General features: G+C 51.3%; 2 protein-coding genes across 4 annotated transcripts in view; both read left to right on the top strand.

Annotated features, from left to right (window-relative positions):
• The window catches only part of MCM2 (minichromosome maintenance complex component 2), an 18,442-nt gene extending 14,933 nt beyond the window's left edge, over nucleotides 1-3,509 (top strand). The window contains exons 12-16 of the mRNA XM_060110285.1: nucleotides 40-152; nucleotides 900-1,145; nucleotides 1,888-2,070; nucleotides 2,195-2,350; nucleotides 2,685-3,509. Coding sequence (XP_059966268.1) covers nucleotides 40-152; nucleotides 900-1,145; nucleotides 1,888-2,070; nucleotides 2,195-2,350; nucleotides 2,685-2,795 — 809 coding nt within the window. The 3' untranslated portion in view covers nucleotides 2,796-3,509. The remainder of the gene's footprint in view (nucleotides 1-39; nucleotides 153-899; nucleotides 1,146-1,887; nucleotides 2,071-2,194; nucleotides 2,351-2,684) is intronic.
• A 10,297-nt stretch (nucleotides 3,510-13,806) lies between these two features.
• PODXL2 (podocalyxin like 2) overlaps nucleotides 13,807-20,749 on the top strand; it is a 33,718-nt gene continuing 26,775 nt past the window's right edge. For 2 of the 3 annotated variants that reach the window (XM_060110268.1, XM_060110267.1), the window contains exons 1-2: nucleotides 13,807-13,926; nucleotides 19,864-20,142. In XM_060110268.1, the coding sequence (XP_059966251.1) occupies nucleotides 13,839-13,926; nucleotides 19,864-20,142 (367 nt within the window). In that variant the 5' untranslated portion in view covers nucleotides 13,807-13,838. The remainder of the gene's footprint in view (nucleotides 13,927-19,863; nucleotides 20,143-20,749) is intronic. The other variant, XM_060110269.1, reaches the window with a different exon arrangement.

Raw genomic sequence — 20,749 nt, 5'->3', positions numbered from 1 at the left:
GGGCGGGAGCCCTGATGGGGAGCTGCCTTGGTGATGCAGGTGGCCGCTATGACCCCTCGCTCACCTTTTCGGAAAACGTGGACCTCACGGAGCCCATCATTTCCCGCTTCGACGTCCTATGTGTGGTGAGGGACACGGTGGACCCGGTCCAGGTATGCAGCCCACGCCCTGGGTATGCGCAGTGAGCTTGGGGACCTGGCGTCGGCCCAGGGTTGTGGCTCGCCAGGCTCAGGGAAGGGCTGCCATGTGGGCCTGTGTTTTCCACGTGTTCTCAGTCCAGAGCTCCTTGATTTCTCTCCTTCACCAGCCCCTCCCCGGCCAGCCACCCAGCGTCGCCCACACCCTGCCGCCAGCTCCCGGGTCTCCTCACTTCTCGCTGCTGTGAACCTCGTCCCAGCTTCCCTCCTCTGGCCCGATGCACTGCAGCCTTGGTGCTGGGCCCCCGGCTTCCCCTGTCAGAGGCCAGCCGTCTCTGGGGGCACAGGCGGACCTGCCTCCCCGTACAGTCCTGCTCTCGGCCTGCCATCCCATCTCGCTGGCAGGGAGTCCACCGTCCCCGAGAGGTCTCTCCCCCTGCCCGTTCCTCTCATCCACACCCCCTCACCTTCTGCGGCTTCACTCGCACTCTGTTCTCTTCTCCCAGATGTTGTGACTGGGGCTCTGGTGGCCTCAGCTGGACTGTCCTCCGGCCTCCATCCCACCACGTGCTTCTCTTCTTCCTGTAGTGTGAACTCTGTCTGTCTCCTCTGCCCTCACTGGGGGGGGTGGGGTGCGCCCTGGGAGCTCCCGGACCGTAGCAGGTGGGGGACACGTGTCGTTACAGAGCGTCTTCAGCGAGCTGAGCTGCTGCAAGCGGGCGCCAGGCTCAGCCCGCTCTTGTCCTCCCCGTCTTGTCTCAGGATGAGATGCTGGCCCGTTTCGTGGTCGGCAGCCACATCAGACATCACCCCAGCAACAAGGAGGATGGGGGCCTGGGGGGCGCCCCGGAGCCCCCCATGCCCAACACATACGGCGTGGAGCCCCTGCCGCAGGAGGTCCTGAAGAAGTACATCATCTACGCCAAGGAGAAGGTCCACCCGAAGCTCAACCAGATGGACCAGGACAAGGTGGCCAAGATGTACAGCGACCTGAGGAAGGAATCCATGGTGAGGGCCGGGTGGGGCAGGTAGTGTGGGGCGGGGGGGCGCACGGCAGAGCCTCACCTGTGCGCTCGGTGGGTCCGGGAGCACTAGGGCAGCAGGAAGCCCTTAAAGACGTACTTAATCGCCTTAACCGTCTTGTTTAGGCGGGACTTAAACGTACGTGCATTTGTCTGTCTCAGGGTACAGCTGATGTCTTTGTTCTTGGGCCATTGGTTTAGTTCCAATGACTGCAAAAATCTCACCCAAATGAGCACGCGCCTGAGCTAGTGGGGAGAGAATTTAAAGGCGACTTGCAAGCAGGTGGACTGCAGAATTCTTGCAGGTTGCTCCCTCTCACCTACCTAATCACGCCAGCCACTCCTCCTTCCCTTTCCCTCCCTCCTAACACCTTTTCACTTCATCAGGTCTTTTCAGAGCATTAGCTTGGGCTTCGCAGCAACACAGCTTTGTTTTCTCCCCGATGCTGCGCTGCGTCCCGCGGTCCCTGCTACCCGACAGTAACAAATACAGCCGCCCACAGGCGTGCAGACTCCAGGTGCCCCGGAGCTGCCAGGAGCACGCGCGCTGGGCTGGCGGTGGCAGCCGTGCCTTTGCGCTTTGGGAGCCAGGGGAAGCTTGGGCGCGCCTGGCTCCGGTGGGCGCCGCCCTGCAGGGGGGTCAGCTGGGCCTCCCGGCGGCACCAGCTCTGCCCCTCCGCTACGTGCTGGCTGTCCCGCGGGGAGGCCTGATGCGGCCCTCCCTCCAGGCCACGGGCAGCATCCCCATCACGGTGCGGCACATCGAATCCATGATCCGCATGGCGGAGGCCCACGCGCGCATCCACCTCCGGGACTACGTGATGGAGGATGACGTCAACATGGCCATCCGCGTGATGCTCGAGAGCTTCGTGGACACGCAGAAGTTCAGCGTCATGCGCAGCATGCGGAAGGTGGGGGCGGGGCCGGGGCCGCGGGGGGCGGGGCCTGGACCGCGGGAGTCCAACCTGCCTCTGCTGCCAGGAGCAGCTGGCTTGGGGGCGCCCGGCAGGAGGCTCACCTCTGCTCTCGCCGTAGACCTTTGCCCGCTACCTGTCGTTCCGCCGGGACAACAACGAGCTGCTGCTCTTCATCCTGAAGCAGCTGGTGGCCGAGCAGGTGATGTATCAGCGCAACCGCTTCGGGGCCCAGCAGGACACGATCGAGGTGCCCGAGAAGGACTTGGTGGACAAGGTATGGGCATGGCCAGGGGCGGGGTTTGCCCGGGCCGTCACAATGCACGTGTCCCACTCTTGTCCCGTTACTGTCATCCGTCCTGCTGACGCGCCGGGCCGGGGCAACCACGCAGCTTGTCCGAGTTCACGGCCATTGTCCAGGCTGAAATTTCAAGCCCCGTGTCCAGCTGCAGACCCTCCCTCGGCCTCACAGCGGTTCGCTCTTCCGTGTGATGGGGACAGAGGCCCCGCCTGCCTGCCTCCCCTGGTCCAGCCCTGAACGCGTGCTGGGGCCTCGGGCTCGGGACCTGCCCACGCGTCCGCACGGCTCACTGGACGTCCCCTCTTTTCAGGCTCGTCAGATCAACATCCACAACCTGTCTGCCTTTTATGACAGTGAGCTCTTCAGGATGAACAAGTTCACCCACGACCTGAAACGCAAGATGATCCTTCAGCAGTTCTGAGCACCCGTGGCAGCTCTGTGGTCCTGGTGGAAGGTCAGACCTCGTCCTGACTCCACTCCGCTGCAGGGACCCAAAACCAAATTGCGCGGGGCTCCGAGTTGTGGGGCCGGGCTCGCAGCGGTGCCGTGTGGCTCCACCCCATGTCCGGGGTGTTTATTTCCTTGACTCGCTTCCTTTGCTCTCATCTCGGGGCACTTGAGTTCCCAGAGCTGCGTTTTCAGCCCTCGGACAGCCGCCCACCACTTGCAGGAGGTTCGCGTGACCTCCTTCTGGGGATTGAAGTCGATTGTGTTCGGGGCCCCTGGGGGCTGTTCTAGGGGACTGAGCACGTAACGGTGTTACCAGAACTGTTGGCCTCTTGGCGTGAGTTCCGTGTCCTGCTGCTTTTGCTGCCTGTGGTTGAAGAGCGAGTTCTCAGTATTTGCAGTGTTTTCCTGAATTGCGGCCTGCAGCCTTCTCTAGGCTCCCGTGAGTAGAGGCAGCGTGTGGTCCTGCACAGGTGGGACCCTAACCTGTCGGCACAGCCTTGCGTCCTCTGACGGCCCTGCAGCCTTGGCCTCCGCCAGTGGGAGGAGAGGGTCGTCGGAGCCGGGCCACCCCTCACCAGTGCTGTGTGATCTGTTCTCCTACCTGGCCCCTTCCTCATTCTCTCATTTGTACACTGAGTTCTTTTTTCTGTCATTTTAGTTTTTAATAAAATGGAGTAAACCTAAACACTGGTCTCAATTCCGTTTTCATATTGTAACCCAGGCTCTCCTGGACTTGCCTTGAAGGCCCTTCCATCTCTCGCCTCTGGTTTCCTGCAGGCGGGGATCAGGCTAGGAGAGTGGACTTGTTCGTGCGTTCCGGTCTCGCTGGGCAATTCGGTTGGCAGTTGCTGCCTCTGGTCTCCGTGGAACCAGGGGACCTCAGGACAGACTTGTACACCCAGAGGGGCTGGAGGTGACCGGGCTGTGGAGGGAGCAGCCCTGCTCGCCCTAGCACTGCTGCGCTCTGACAGCTCCCCCGGGGCGCTGCACGCCTATGGGTCTTCCTGCTTCTTACCTGAGACGGAGCGGAAGTGTCTCCTCGCATTGGATCGTCCCTCTTACGCAGGTTTTGCCTTCTGGAACCTTTCAAGATGAGGACTCGGGTGAAAGCTCTGCGGACGTCAGATGACACAGTATGTCTGATGCCTCACTCACCTCCTCCCCCAAATCCTGGAGAGCCTGCCGTGTGGCTGCCAGGCCTGAGAAGCAAGTCAGACGTGGTCTCTGCCGGGATGGGGCAGATAGACTCCAGTCAGCAGGTAAGGAAGAGCCGGGAGGAAGGATCGGTGCTGTGGGCCTGCGTTAGGGGGGCAGTGACCCTCTAAAAGGGGCTCCTCACAAGGGGGAGTGGGTACGGCTGAAGCCGAGCAGGCAGGCTGGGCTCGCAGGCTGAAAGGAAAGCTTTTTCTGCGCATGTGCAACACCTCACGTGTGCATTTTCACGCCAACCGATTGTCCGGTTGTCTGCGGTCACAGACTGGGTGTCAGCTCCGACGCCAACTACAGGAGTCCAAGCAGACCCCCACAGGTTCGGCTCAGACACCAGCCACAGCTCACCTGCGCCTCTGTCCAGCTGGGCTGCTCCCACGCCCCCTCTCGGGTTTGGTAACTTGCTGTAACGGCTTCCCAAACCCAGGGCGAGTTTATTTCCATTGACCGATTTATTACAAAGGCTGTATTACAGGATGTGGATGAACAACCAGATGATGAGTCCCGGGCACAGGAGCTTCGGTCCACATGGAGAGTGGGGTGCATCACCATCCCAGTGTGGATGTGTCCTTGGAGGTTCTCTGAACTCCTTCAGTTCAGACTTTTGTGGAGGCTTCATTACGGCATGCTGGTCGGATCGTCAGCATTGGTGATTAGAGCTCCTCCTCTAGCCCCTCTCCCCTCCCAGGAGGTCAGGGCCTGGGGCAAGTTCCAACCCTCTGATCACCTGGTTGGTTCCCCTGGCAACTCGGCCCTGTCCTTAGGGGCTCTCCAAAATTCACCTCCTTAACAAACTTGGGAGTGGTCAAAAGGGTCTTGTTAAGAATAACGAAGACACTCTTTTCACCTAAATTACTCCAGAGCTGTTTCTGGAGCCGGGGGTAAAACCCAGATCCTACTACAAAAGATGCTTCTATCAGTGTTTCTTATCACTTAGGAAATTACAAAGGTATTTTTGGAGTCTGGCCAGGAGCTGGGATGAAGACCAGAATATATATTTCTTATTCTATCACAGTATCACACAGGTCCAGTAAGGCTCTGAGTCTGACTGCAGTACATGGCCCTGAGGCTTGTAAGCAGGAGACGAAACTGGTCCCACGTGTTTTACAGGGAGGTCCTATCCGGCCACAGGGAACTGAGTGGAGAGAGAGTAATGGAGGGGCTGAATGGGAGCCTGGGGTGTAGCCTAGAGATGGCAGCGGTCTGGACCAGGGGACGGGGACAGTGGACCTATTTTAGGTGTATTTTGCATCTCATGAATAAGAAGTGGTACTGGGAGAAAAGAAGAAGCCGTGGGTGATGACCAGGCTTCTGGCCTGAGAGATAGGCTGAGGTCAGGGGAAAACCGGGAGCTTCACGTAGACGAGTTGGCTGGAAATGCGTTTGACGTCCCAGGAGAAACGGGAACTTCGCGGGCAGGTTTGAGTCTGGGCTGCTGAGTGGAGGTTTCGGCACGAGCTGTAGTGGTCCCACAGGTGTCCCCGTGGGGCTGGCTGTAATCACCCTGCAGAGAGCAGAGAGAAGTGATCGCCGCTGGAAGCTTGAGTGCCCATCGTGTGAACCAGCAAAGGACACTTAGGAACGGGCAGGTGCTGGGGGAAACTAGAGGAGGGATTGTTCTTGAAGCCAGGAAAGGGAAACCTTTCAAGAAGGCTGAGGTCAACTGGGACCCAGACAGCTTCAGGGTCAGGTGAGACGACAGATCTCACCCTGTGCCGTGTTTCATCCAATGTCAGATGCCACCTGTTACAAGAATCACCATTATTTTATATGCTACTAAGGCAAAAATGCTAACATTTAGAAAGGCTGGATGCCGTCAACCGTAAAACGTCCCAGTTTAGAGTTGTTGGAAATAGTTGTAAGTGTGCCTCTTAAGTTGAAATGCGGTATTTGTGGTAACACGGAGGTTGACAGTGACCTTGACCAGCAGCGTCAGTGCAGCGTGAGTAGACTAAAGGGGGTGGGAGTGGGTAAGGAAGCGGAAATTGGACGCGTAGAAACGCTTGAGAAGTCTGGTTCTGCAGGGGAGCAGTGAGATAGGGCAGCTGGCAAAGTGCGGGATCGAGGGGAGGCTCTCCTTTGGTGTATTTTATGATTGAACAATTAAAAGTTTTTGTTCGTACAGTAAGTTTATTAATGGATTAATCTGAAAGATAACTGTGACTGGAAAAATCAGATACCAGAAGGTGTGATACCATACAGGTAAAAATTTTAAGTATACGGATACTACGTACTGCTGTGTGTGCGTTATAAAGACTATAAAATGTATGCTTGTGGACTTGTGTGATTTTAAGTAACAGGTTTATTGAGATATGGTTAAATAACATGATTTTAAATGTACGGCTCAGTGGTTTTAGCACATCATCAAAATCAGTTTTGGGACATTTATTATCTCCCCGCCAAACCCACAGCCGTTAACGTTCACCCCCCTCCCTTTTCCCCCACCCCTGCCACAGCCCTAGAAAACCACAAAATGTACTTTCTGTCTCTAGGTTTGCCTGTTCTGGACATTTCATACACATGGAATCATACAATATACGGTGTTTTGCAACAGGCTTCTTCGCATAATGTTTCTAAGGTTCATCCCTGTTGTAGCATATATCACTGCTTCACTTCTTTTTATTACTGAGTAACATTCCACTTTAGGGATATGTCACATTTCATTTATACACTCATCAGTTGATGAGCACTTGACTGTTGTGAATGATGCTGCTGTGAATATCCCTATAACAACTTTCTGTGTGGACATGTGTTCTCTCTTCTCTTGGGTGTGTCCCCAGGAGTGGAATTGCTGGGTCATATGGCAGCCCTGTGTTTTGCTGTGGAGGAACCACCACACTGTTTTCCAGAGCGGCTGCACCATTTTGCTTTCCCAGCATCAGCGCCTGAGGGTTCTGATTTCTCCACGTTCTGTATGACACGTTGTCCTTGTGATTTTAGCCATCTTTAGTGCTTGTGAAGTGGTTTCTTACTTTGATTTTGATTTGCATCTCCCTGATGGCTAATGAGGTTAAGCGTCTTTTCGTGTGCTTACTGGCCATTTGTATATCTTCTTTGCAGAAATGTCTATGCAGATTTTTGCCCATTGTTTTTAATTGGGTTGTCTTTATTACCGAGTTATGAGTAATTTATGTAGTCTAGACACAAGTCCTTTATCAGATTTATGATTTCCAAGTATATTTTTTCCCATTCTGTGGGTTGTCTTCACTTTTCTTGATGGTGACCTTTGAAGCACAAATTTTTTTCATTTTTAAAGAAAGTTAATTAATTAATTTATTTATTTTTGGCTGCATCGGGTCTTCGTTGCTGCGCGTGGGCTCTCTGGTTGTGTCCAGCGGGGGCTACTCTTTGTTGTGGTGCATGGACTTCTCATTGCAGTGGCTTCTCTTGTTGTGGAGCACGGGCTCTAGGTGCACGGGCTTCAGTAGTTGGGGCATGTGGGCTTAGTAGTTGTGGCCCATGGGCTCTAGAGCACAGGCTCATTAGTTGTGGCGCACGGACTTAGTTGCTCCACGGCATGTGGGATCTTCCCGGACCAGGGCTTGAAGCCGTGTCCCCTGCATTGGCAGGCGGATTCTTAACCACTGCGCCCCCAATCTCCTATCTATATATCTTTTATGGCTTATGCTTTTGGTATAATTTCAAAAACCATTGCATAATCCAAGGTCATGAAGATATACCCCTATATTTTCTTCAAGTAGTTTTATAGTTTTATCTCTTACATTTAAGTCTTTCATCCGTTTGGAGTAAATTTTGTATGTGGTGTGACATAGGGGGTGTAACTTTCTACATGGGGATGTACAGCTGTCCCAGCACCATTTGTTGAAGAGACTATTCTTTTCCATTGGTTGCCTTGGCAATCATATGACCATAACTGTGAACTCTCTATTTTACTCCAAGGATATGCTTATCTTTGTGCTGGTGCCAACTTTTTCTTTCTAAGATTGTTTCAGTTATTCTGGACCCTTTGAATTTACATATGAATTTTGGAATCAGCTTATCAATTTCTGCAAAGAAGCCACGAGGAATTTTGATGAGGATTGCATTGAGTCTGTAGATCAACTTGGGGATTACGATTTTAACAATTTCATTTCTTCTGGTGCATGAAATGGAATGTCCATCCACTTACACAGGTTTTCTTTAACTTCTTTCAGCAGTGTTTGTAGTTTCGTATTTATTTTATTAAGTTTATTCCTAAGTTGTAAATGGAATTTTCTTACTCTATTGCAGTTTGTATGTTTCCTGTTTCTGCTATAGCAAATTACTATAAATTCAGTGGCTTAAAATAACACAAGTTTATTATCTTAGTTTTGGAGGTCAGAAGTCTGAAATAGGTCTCACTGAGGTAAAATCAAGGTGTCAGCAGGGTTCTGGGTGAAAATTCCTTTACTTGCCTTTTCCTGCTTTTAGAGGATCCCCGCGTTCCTTGGCCAGAAATTGCATCACTCTGAGCTCGGCTTTCGTTGTCCTGTTGTTCCTTGACTCTGACTCTCCTTCCTCCCTCTTTGCATTGTAAGAACTCTCGGGATTCCACTGGGCCCACCTAGATGATCCAGGATCATCTCCCATCCCATATCCTTAACTTAATCATGTCTGCAAAGTCCCCTTTTCCACGTGAGGTAATGTATTCACAGGCTCTGGAGATTAGGGACATCTTTGGGGAGCCATGATTCTGCTTACCACACAGTGTATAGAAATACATTTCATTTTCGTATATTGATCTTATATCCTGCTACCTTGCTGAGCTCATTTATTAGTTCCAGTAGCTTTTTTAGTGGATGAAAACCTAGGATCGTCTATGTACAAAATTGTGTCATCTATGAATGAGGGTAGTTTTATTTCTTCCTTTCCACTCTGGATGCTTTTTTTTTTTTTTTTTTATCCGCTCTGCAGCATGTGGGATCTTCCCGGACCGGGGCACGAACCTGTGTCCCCTGCATTGGCAGGCGGGCTCTCAACCACTGTGCCACCAGGGAAGCCCTGGATGCCTTTTATTTCATTTTCTTGCCTACTTGTCTGGCTGGAACCTCAGTACAACATGGAATAGAAGTGGCAAGACTTGACAGCCTTGTCTTGTTCCTGGTCTTGGGGGAAAGCTTTGTCTTTCACAATTAAGCATGATGTTAGCAGTGGGGTAACATGCCCTTTTTCAGGTTCAGGAAGAATCCCTTCCCTTCCTAGTTTCTAGAGTGTTTTTGTCATGAAAGGGTGTTGAATTGTGTCAAATGCTTTTTTCCCATCTATTGAGATGATCATGTGGGGCTTGGCCTTTATTCTATTGATAGGGTGAATGGGTTTTCAGATGTTAAATTTTAACCTTGCATTCCTGAGGTAAATCTTATTGCCCATGGTATAAAACTCTTTTTATATGTTGCTGGATTTTTTGCGGTACACGGGCCTCTCACCGCTGGGGCCTCTCCCGTTGCGGAACACAGGCTCCGGACGCGCAGGCTCAGCGGCCATGACTCACGGGCCAAGCCGCTCCACGGCATGTGGGATCCTCCCGGACCGGGGCACGAACCCGTGTCCCCTGCATCGGCAGGCGGACGGTCAACCACTGCGCCATCAGGGAAGCCCTGTAGAGTATTTTTGTATCTATGTTCCTAAGAGATATTGGTCTGCGAATTTTTTCCTTGTAACGTCTATGTCTGGTTTTGGTATCAGGGTAATACTGGCCTCATAGGATGAGTTTGGAAGTGTTCCCTGCACTTCTAATTTTTAGAAGAGTTTATGAAGAATTGGTATTAATTTTTCTTTTAATGTTTGGTGTTCATTTTTATATGGTCGTATATCTCATTTCCCTTATGCCTTTTGTGTTTGGTTAATAAATGACCTATATTCCCAATATTTAAAGCAATTTTTTTTTTTTTTTTTTTTTTTTTTGCGGTACGCGGGCCTCTCACTGTTGTGGCCTCTCCCGTTGCGGGGCACAGGCTCTGGACGCGCAGGCTCAGCGGCCATGGCTCATGGGCCCAGCCGCTCCGCGGCATGCGCGACCTTCCCGGACCGGGGCACGAACCCATGTCCCCTGCATCGGCAGGCGGACTCTCAACCACTGTGCCACCAGGGAAGCCCTAAAGCAACGTTTTAAATGATTAGATTTAGTACTTTAGTCTAATGGGTATGATGTATGATGTGAAATATGGATCTAACGTTATATTTTCAGATTAATTGACATAACACTATTGAGTGAATATCTGTTCTCCACTTTGTTGAAAAGCTTCCTCTGTAAAACATTTTCATGTGTACAGTGGTCTGTTTCTGACCTCTCTGTTTCATTTCATTGTTTATGCATCTATTCCAGATTCAGTACCACAGTATTTTAATTTCTATATGTGTTTTGATCAAAATTTCTATTACTTTTGAGTATTTTCTCTTCAAGATGAATTTTTTTAAATAAATTTATTTATTTATATTTATATTTGGCTGCGTTGGGTCTTCGTTGCGGTGTGCAGGCTTCTCATTGCAGTGGCTTCTCTTGCTGTGGAGCACGGGCTCTAGGCACGCGGGCTTCAGTAGTTGTGGCATGAGGGCTCAGTAGTTGTGGCGCACGGGCTTAGTTGCCCCACGGCATGTGGGATCTTCCTGGACCAGGGCTCGAACCCATGTGCCCTGCGTCGGCAGGCCGATTCTTAACCACTGCGCTACCAGGGAAGCCCTCGGTGAATTTTTAAGTCAGCTTGTCAAATTCCACAAGACATTCTACTGGGGGTTTTTTGTTGGCATTCCATTGCGTTTGTTGATTACTCTGGGGAAGAACTGACATCTTTACAACATTGAATCCTCCCATTCAGGGACAAGATACATTTCCCCCTTTGTTCTGGTGTTATATGAAGCTTTATCATTTTCTTCATTTAGACTTTATACCTCTATTTGGTTTATTCTTGGCTTTCAATAGTGGTTGTGGATGAGATCTTTTTTCCTACTATATTTTCTAATGGGTTATTGATAATACATTAAAAAGTTATTGATTTCTATGTTATTTTATATCCAGAAATCTTCCTCAAATCTTATTAGTTTTCAATTAGTCTGTCAGTTGATGGTCTTGAATTTTCTAGGTGTGCTTGCAAATGATTAGTTTTACCAAATTTTCTCCCAAATTTTTATCTCATTTTATTCTATCAAGCCTATTGCATTGTTTGTTACAGAATATTCAATATTTGTGGTGGTAATGATAGTCCTTTTCTTGTTCCTCACTTAAATGGGAATGCTTCTAATGTTTCTTCACTAAGTATGATGATTGCTGTACGTTTTTAGGAGATACTCTTTATTGAATTAAGGAACTTTTCCTTCCCTTCTATTTCTTGTTTGCTTCTAAAGTTTTTGTTTGTCCCTTTTATCAGGAGTAGAGGCTGTTTCATTCCATGCCAGTGGTGGTGGGGGGCATCTCCAGAGATTATTTATTTATTTATTTATTGGCCTTGCTGTGAGGCATGTGGGATCTAGTTCCCTGACCAGGGATCGAACCCGTGCCCTGTGCAGTGGAAGTGCGGAGTCCTAACCAATGGAACTCCAGGGAATTCCCTCCTGAGATTTAAAAAAAACTGATCCTCTTAATGCTGAGAAATGAGTGAGTAGCTTTTTCTTTTTCTTTTTTATTGGAGTATAGTTGCTTTACAATATTGTGTTAGTTTATACTGTACAGCAAAGTGAATCAGCTATACGCGTACATATATCCCCTCTTTTTTGGATTTTCTTCTCATTTAGGTCACCACAGAGCATTGAGTAGAATTCCCTGTTCTATACAGTAGGTTCTCATTATTTTATACATACTATCAATAGTGTATATATGTCAATTCCAATCTCCCAATTCATCCCACCACCCCATTCCCACACCCCGCTTTCCCCCTTAGTATCCGTACGTTTCTTCTCTACGTCTGTCTCCATTTCCACTTTGTATATACCAATTTTTTCAGATTCTACATAAATACGTTAATATACTGTATTTGTTTTTCTTTTTCTGACTTACTTCACTCTGTATGATAGTCTCTGTGTCCATCCATGTCTCTACAAATGACCCAATTTCATTTCTTTTTATGGCTGAGTAATATTCCATTGTATATATGTACCACATCATCTTTATCCATTCATCTGCCGATGGGTGCATTTCCAGCAACAATGCATGAGGGTTCCCTTCTCTCCGCACCCTCTCCAGCATTTATTGTTTGTAGATTTTTTGATGATGGCCATTCTGACCCATGTGAGGTGATACCTTATTGTAGTTTTGATTTGCATTTCTCTGATAATTAGTGATGTTGAGCATCTTTCATGTGTCTGTTGGCCATCTGTATGTCTTCTTTGGAGAAACGTCTGTTTAGGTTAGTTCTAACACTCAACCAATCTTGCATCCCTAGGGTAAGCCCCACTTAATCATGACATATTAACATTTAATACATTGCAGCAATCATCTTGCTCATTTTTTTGTGAGAGTTGCATCTGTGTTTAGTAAGATTGGCTTAGGGTTTTTTTTTTTTTTTTTCTATTTGTGTTATTTCAACTTCATAAAGTGAATTGGGAAGCTTTCTAACTTTGTTCAGGAGGAGTTTATTTGTTGAAGGTTTGACAGAATGCACTCACTCCAAAGGAGCGGTATGTCTTTTTTTTTTTTTTTTGCGGTATGCGGGCCTCTCACTGTTGTGGCCTCCCCCGTTGCGGAGCACAGGCTCCGGACGCGCAGGCTCCGGACGCGCAGGCTCAGCGGCCATGGCTCACGGGCCCAGCCGCTCCGCGGCATATGGGATCCTCCCAGACCGGGGCACGAACCCATATCCCCTGCATCGGCAGGCGGACTCTCAACCACTTGCGCCACCAGGGAGGCCCGGTATGTCTCTTTTAAGAGGAGATTTTAAAAATTATCTTTTTATCTTTCCCCATTGTTGGTTGTTTAGCTTTTCTACTGCTTGAATCAGTAATGTGTGTTTTCCTTAAAAGTATCGATTTCAATTAGATTTTAAATTTTGTATTGATATGCGTCAAGTTTTGCTTATAATTTTAAAATGGTCTTGTTTGTAGTTTTGTTCCCTTTTTCATTCCTAATGGTATTCACTTATGTCCTTTTCTGGATGCTAAAGATTTGTGTGCTCTCTTCATCTTTCTCAGGCTTTTAGCAGTCAGTTCTACTGGGTTTTTGTTATTTCAACGTTAGAAACTTACTGATTCCTCTGTGTAGGTGTGTGTTAAAGCCTCTTAAGTTGAATACTTAATTCGCTTACTTTTACTGTCTGTCTTCTAATAAATGTGTTTGTGGCTATAAACTCTCCTCTGTGAACTGTTGGCTGCACCCCACGGATTTTGATACGCAACATTCTCAATGTCGTTAATTTATAAACAAAGTAACATTTATCTTGTGATTTACCCCTCAACCCTAGAGTTATTTAGAAAGGCATGCGTTTCTGGCTGTAGTTAATGAGCCCTGCGTCCACCGGCGCGGCCTAGGGACTAACCCCTTGTGGAAGTTTAGGACCCGCGCAGCGTTGGGGCCCGGGGCGCACAGGTGGGCAACCAATTCCGCGCTGGGTCCGCGCATAGTCTCGCGAGCGCGGCCTTCAGCGCCGGGGCCACGCCCCTCCTCCGCGATCCGGGCGCCAGGTGGACGCGGGCCTGAGAGGCGCGAGGTCTGAGGTGCGAGGCGCGAGGCGCCGGCGACGCGGCCCCGCCCCCGGCCTCCGCGGCGCTGATTGGCCGGTGGCGGGTGGAGGGGCGGGGCGAGTGACGGCCGCGCAGACCAATTGGCGTGCGCGCGCCGCCGCCGCCGCCCGCGCGGCCCTGAGGAGCTGAGGCGGCTGCGGAGCGGCGACGCGGCACCATGGGCCGGCTGCTGAGGGCCCCGGGGCAGCCTCCGCTGCTGCCGCTGCCACTACTGCCGCTGCCGCTGTTGCTGCTGCTGGCCGGAGGTGAGTGGGCGGCGGCGGGTGCGCGCTGGGCAGCACCGCGCCAACAAAGGGCCGCGCGGTCTCGGCGGGCGGCGGGGCGGGGCGGCCGCCCGCGCTCCGGGCGCTGCCGACGGCGCGGGGCGGCGGCCCGCCGTGCGTGTCCGGGTGACAGAGGGCCGCGGGGCCCCGGACTGTGGTGAGGCCGCGGGGGGCGAGCGCGGTGCCGGCACGTGCGCGGAGGTGACGGCAGGTGTGAAGGCGCGGGAGGAGGGGCGCGGGGGGACCGGCCACGGCGCGGCGTGTGCGGGGCGGGTTGCACGAGGACGTGTCCTGGCAGCGCGGCGAGCTCTCCGGGGCGGGGGGAGCGTTGGGGGGGTGTGCCCGCGCGCAAGTGTGTGCACGTGTGTGCACGCGCGAACGGTCCCGCCCGCCCGCGGGTGCCTGCATTGGCTCCCGTCCAGCGGACTCGGCCCGCGGCTCTCCCCGCGCAGTCAGCCCGCGGGCGCGTGGTGCACACGTGTTTGTGTGTGTTTGGGTCCCGGCCGGGGGTGGGGGGGGTCTCTGTTAGGTGGTGACAGCAGAGCGGCCGTTGCCCTGGGCCGTGGTGCAAAATCCCGGGGAAGGGCCACTGCCCCTGAGCGCGTCCCTGCGCCCAGCTCAGTCCAGGATGAGTAAGGACCCAGGTGGTGTGCATGAGAAATGGCATCCGCGTCTGTCTCAGACGCTGCCCCACCTCTGTCCTTGCATACCTCAAGTCCTCTTTGGAGGAAGGCGAGGCTCGCCAAATAAGTACTGCTTGTCCACTCTTTCTCTGTGTGGCAGCCACCCCAGAACTGGCCAGCGAAGGGAGTCGGGACCATCCCCAGCGGTTAGGGTGCCTCTTCCTGGCTAGCCACAGATCACTGTGGGCAGGTTGGCTCCGTGTACCCCCTCTCCCACCTCCGCCCATGGGGCGCGCTCTCCATGTGCTGTTATCACCCCTGTGCTTGGGTGGCGTGTGTCCAGCAGCGTGTCTCCCTTGCAAACCATGGTGTGGGCACCCTGCAAGGACACACAGACACACGAGCCAGTGTGTGCGGTAGAGGGTGGTGGTGCCGGACCATTTCTGTGACAGCTGCCACACCAGGGTGTGGGCCACGTGACAGATGCTGCCGGGCAGTTCCCAAATAGGTGTCTGCCCAGGGCTTAGGGATCCCTGGACTTCAGAGCTGCTGATGAGGGGAAGGGTGGGGTGGGCTGATGGTGGAAATCAGAGAAGCGTGTTGGGATCAGGAGCAGACTGCAGGAGAGAGAAAACATGGGGGTGGTTGAGAGGCCGTGTTTTCCCCACCCCCTTAAGATATAAGCCTGCTTCGTTCACCTGTTTCTGAGTTCGTTTGGGTCAGATTTTCAGTTCTTTGAGGCTGATCTCCGAATCCTTTTCACGTGCCTTCTTTTTCTCTCCTTTCCACTGGGAGTGATGCAAGTAGCAGAAAATTACAGGTGCTGGAGGGAAAAAATCACGAGTGTAATTCTGAAAGTTAGAATCAGGTGGGGGTCTCAAGGCAGATTAGTCATTAAACGCAAAAGCAATTATACATGGAATGGTTAGGTCTCTGCTACTGTTTTGGTGGGCAAGCTTGAAAGTAAGTAATCTCGTAATTACCTAAATAATTACCCGCTGTGAATGCTTTTGAAAATATCAAGGTCTATATAAAAGAAAAAGAGTCATCAGAGGGAAAAGTAACTTCAAGAAAATGGGAATGTTTATCGCAGAAAGAATGAAAAACCAGATTCCTCTTGTTCACACACAGGTTTTCAGCACCATTATCAGAACCTCTTTTAATTCCTATCAGACTGTTGGGAAAGATGGACGAGGACAGACTGTGACAGGTGGAGGGGAGGGGTTGAGAGAGTGGGGACCCCGCCTAAGTCACGCACATGGTCGGGGATAGACCCAGCGAGTTCATCGGACCACGGTGCCCTGCGCAGAGAGCTTCACCGACTACAAAGTATTTTATCCCCAGAGGCGGGAAGTCAGCAGGACTGCTGGTCAGACTTCCCCTGAGAGGGCACATGCAGGTTCCTTGCGGTCCGGGCTGGTCTGGTCAGCAGGACCGAGGCCCACGTGGCTGCGACTCCCCTCCCATCACACCTCGGTTCAGCTCGCAGAGACAGCTCTTGGGTTTTGACGAGGCAAAGTGTGTTTGATCCTCCAGCGGTTTCGTGCAGGGTAGACTTCCAAGTATTCTTAAAGTCAGTTGTGCTTTTCTAAAACGGCTGAAGTAATGTCTTTCCCAGTAAGTGGATAACGAGCTTCACCTCTTGGCCGTCTCAAAGATGGCTGCTCTGGTGCCCTGGGAACCTGTACAGTTTTTGTTATTTCATTATTTCTCATCAATTGAGTTTTTTCTTCCTGGACTGCGTGAGTTTTTCCAGATTACTGTCTTGTAGAATTTGGTTCCCCCAACCCTGAGGATACCAAGTCTGAAAGTAGACCTGTTGTATCAGCTGGTATTTTATGTAAAACTTGCATTACATTTTCCAAACAGTGGTTATTTCCCCGAGGGCAGAGGCTGTCTTGTGTTCATTTCTGTGTCTCCAGAGAGGGCCTGGCACAGTACGTGGCACAGAATAGGAACTCGGGGGACCGCATTCCTCTGAGCAGTGAAAGTCTAATGCAGATGTTAGCTCCAGTACGATACTGCGGCCTGCCTGAAACCAAAGTAGATCCTAATTGGCATCATATCTGATTGGCAATATTAAATTATTCTGACTAACTTTTTAAAAATTAGAAAATAGCTCTTAACCTGAGTACCGTCGATCGACGAACTATTTCCAAACATAGGGTCTGTGCAGAAATAGAAATAAAGGGGCTTCTTTGTGAAATATAGGGGGCCACTTTACCAACTTGAGGTCTTTCAGGAGAGGAGCCACCCTATGGTTTGGGTTTCTCGTGGGGACCCTAAGCAGAGTGCTGGGAGCAGAGGGTGTCTTCAGTCTTCAGGTCTGGCCTCTTTCCTTGCTCCTTAAGTCCTGTGAGGCATCCGTGCCATCCTGGGTACTCTCTTCCTTACATATCCTTTGGAGGAAGGGCACATAAAGAGTAGTTTTCTGGTCTTTCTTCACGGAGCACCTGCAGGACCTTTTTGTGAGAAACCAGCTAATTACAGTGCTTCTGCTGGCTGGTTGGTTGACCTTTAGTCTCATGAGGCCTCAGTTATCTCATCTGTAAAAGAAGAGGGTGTTGATTTATTCGCTCTCAAACATGTCTTGAGCTCCTGTGACATTTCAGAGACTGTCGAGGCCCCGGCAGGACGAAGGTGAAGCTGACACAGGACGCTCAACTCCGTGCTCACTGCTGAGGGAGGCTGTAAGGTGGTCTGTGACAGTTCAGTGAGGAAGGTGCTGTGACGTGCCCAGAGGCGATGGTAGTGGTGGGTGCCCAGCTGAGACCATGGGGGCCGGGGCGGCTGCTCTGAGCTGAGGGTGGAAGCAGGAGTAGGAGTTAGGTGGGTGGGTGCAGGTGACCCGGCGTGTCACCAGCTTCTTCTTAAAGGCTGCTTCAGACTCCGTTGCCGTCTATGTTTCTTCCCATTAGTCTTAGTTTTTTCCTTCAAGTCACATAGAATAACTGATCTTTATTATTCACATCAACCTTTTGTTTTAATGCATTTGAAGATATCATTGTCGTCCTTAAACATTCTCTTCCTGGCTGAAAATGTCCTGGTTCTCTATCCTTCGTGATACTTACGATTGTAGACTGCAGTGTGCTTTTTGCAGTGCAGTTTATACGCTGCATGGAGCTGACCACTGGGTGGCCACTGGGTGGCCTTTGCGGGCTGGAGGAATTCTTGTCTTGCTCTACAGATGAGGAGACCAGGGTGCTGGTGGGGCAGACGTTCTCCTGGAGTCATTCAGCCAGGAAGCCAGGGCGCTTTCCTGCGCCATACGCTCTTGCTGTGTCTGATCTCAAGACCTGTTTAATCCTCTTCGGCACACTTGTTATTTTGTTACGCCCCTTTCCCTGTACCCCGGACTGCTTTCCTTACGAGATGTTGTATTCGTGGTCCTGTGTTGTCCAGCTGGTGCGTAGCATACGAAGCCTCCGTCCCCCCAGACACTTTCTCTGTTGTTTTTTGTTTGTTTGTTTTTGTGGTACGCGGGCTTCTCAATGCTGTGGCCTCTCCCATTGCAGAGCACAGGCTCCGGACGCACAGGCTCAGTGGCCATGGCTCACGGGCCCAGCCGCTCCGCGGCACGTGGGATCTTCCCGGACCAGGGCACGAACCCGTGTCCCCTGCATCAGCAGGCGGACTCTCAACCACTGCGCCACCAGGGAAGCCCTGTTCTCTGTTTTTGATAGAACTCATTTCTGAGTCTGAAAAGCCCTTGTCTTCCTTAGCAGCCAGTCATTGTACGGGCATCCGCCAAGCTTAGGGTTTACTACTTCATAAGGTGATAATAAGGATTAAAATTCAGATAACGCTTACAAAGCATTTAGCACATGGCACCAATAGTGTTATTGTTTATTTTTATTATTAAACATCACTAAAAATTTCTGTGAACTGCTGTTCGGCCACATCATAGTGCGCTATAGGCGCAGAGTAGGAAATAAGTCCCGAAATTCCCTCTTTCCTACATCATTGAATGTTAGTTTTGGAAAAGAAAATTTGGAGGTCATTTCACCCACTTTCCTCATTTTTCGGATGAGGAGACTGAAACCAAACTTTCCAGAAGACTTACAGCAAGTTAGTGATATTTGTGTAATTAGTAATGACATTGTGAAACCAGCAAAGAGGGCTGTTTCCTGTTCTTAGTGAATGGGAGTGAGAGAAGGAAAAAAAGATGCCCTTTATTTTATTGTTTTTTGTTTGTTTGTTTGTCTTATAACTTAGGAGAGGGGTCCAAGATTCCAAACAGACGTATCATTACCAGCTCTGGATGAGTTTGACCTGTGACCTCACATGGTTTTTTTTTCTTTAGATGTTGGGGGTAGGCGTTTATTAATTAATTTCTTTTTATTTTTGCTGTGTTGGGTCTTCGCCTCTGTGCGAGGGCCGTCTCCAGCCGTGGCAAGCGGGGGTCACTCTTCATCGTGGCGCGCGGCCTCTCTTGTTGCAGAGCACAAGCTCCAGACGCGCAGGCTCAGTAGTTGTGGCTCACGGGCCTAGTCGCTTCGCAGCATGTGGGATCCTCCCAGACCAGGGCTCGAACCCATGTGCCCTGCACTAGCAGGCAGACTCTCAACCACTGCACCACCAGGGAAGCCCCGGTTTTGTTTTTTTTTTAATATTTATTTATTTGGTTGTGCTGGGTCTTAGTTGAGGCAGGCAGGCTCCTTAGTTGCAGCTCGTAGGCTCCTTAGTTGCGGCTCGAGGGCTCCTTAGTTGTGGCTCACCTGCTCCTTAGTTGCAGCACATGGGCTCCTTAGTTGTGGCATACAAACTCTTAGTTGTGGTATACATGTGGGATCTAGTTCCCTGGCCAGGGATTGAACCCAGGCCCCGTGCTTTAGAAACGCAGAGTCTTAACCACCGCACCACCAGGAAGTCCCTCACATGGTCTTAAAGACTGTGTGTTGCTGAAACAGATCACATTCTTAATGCAGTTTTGGAAAATGTTCAGCCGAGGATAGGAGCCTGCGGAACAGTGTGCCCACAAGGTCCAGGGAAGCAGGGCCCCTTCTCTGCTGCCCTGCGCCCGCACAGCGTGGTGGAGAGTGGGTACTCGGCAAATGTTTCCTCCCTCTCTCCCGCCCATCTCCCCGTCTCGCCTTTGCCCCTGCTACAGGGAAGGAAGGCTAAGCAGTTTGGCCTTTTGGAGATGAGTACAGCGTCTCAGAGTCCCCTCACAGCCCCCTGGCGTCAGGAGTGTCCCTGAAGCCCCACCCTCACCCCTGGGCTCTTGGCTGTTGGAGAAGGGTCTCAACCCTGTGCCGCTCTTCCTTCTTAACCACCGGCTTTCATGTCTGTGCAGGAGCATCCCTGGCCACGTGTGCAGCCGGGTCTGAGGAGCCTGGCCCGGAGGGCCTCACCTCCACCTCCCTGCTGGACCTCCTGTTGCCCACGGGCCTGGAGCCGCTGGACTCGGAGGAGCCCAGCGAGGCCATGGGCCTGGGGGCTGGCCTGGGAGCCCCTGGCTCTGGCTTCGCCAGTGAAGAGAGCGAAGAGTCCCGCATCCTGCAGCCGCCACAGTACTTCTGGGAGGAGGAGGAGGTGCTGAACGACTCTAGCCTGGACCTGGGACCCACTGCAGGTAGCACTCTCCCCTAAGATGTGTGCTGCTCACAGCCGCCAGGAGGCCTGGCACAATGCTAAACAGCCCTTTCCTTGGCCAGATCATCTCTTCCTCCTGACCCGCTTTCACCCTCTTCTGTCTACCTGCACCTCAAAGCCAGGTCTCTGGGCTCTGAGGGCCTTATTGGCCTGGGAGGCCCTTTGTACTTTTGCAATATTTACTTCTGTGCTCATATAATTCAACGTAATGCCTATAGGATGTGAGATAAAGAATGTTATCCCTGTCTTAAACATGAGAAAACAGAGGCTGAGAGAGGTGAAAGCACACCTGAGGTCAATCAGCTGTCGATATGATCAGTCCTGATTCAAGCCTAGGTCTGTGCAAGGTCTCGGGTTTTGTTTGGTTTTTCCCTCTTCTGTGCTGTATTGTCTCTGTTTAAGATTCCTGGAGGTCAGCAGATCCCGTGTCCCTCCTTGGGTCTTAGAGCCCCACAAGGCATTCTAGGTGCCCTTCCCTCGGCCCCGCACCAGAGCCGGGGTCTGGCTCACAGAGCAAGCCCGAGGCCTGGGGCCAGCAGTGCACGCAGCTGTGGGCTGATTGCAGGTGCAGCAGAGCGCGCTCGCCG

The sequence above is a fragment of the Mesoplodon densirostris genome, chromosome 10, assembly GCF_025265405.1.
Source record: "Mesoplodon densirostris isolate mMesDen1 chromosome 10, mMesDen1 primary haplotype, whole genome shotgun sequence".
NCBI lineage: Eukaryota > Metazoa > Chordata > Mammalia > Artiodactyla > Ziphiidae > Mesoplodon > Mesoplodon densirostris.
The sequence above is the reverse complement of the archived record's forward strand: the minus strand, read 5'-3'. Positions and strand labels throughout refer to the sequence as shown.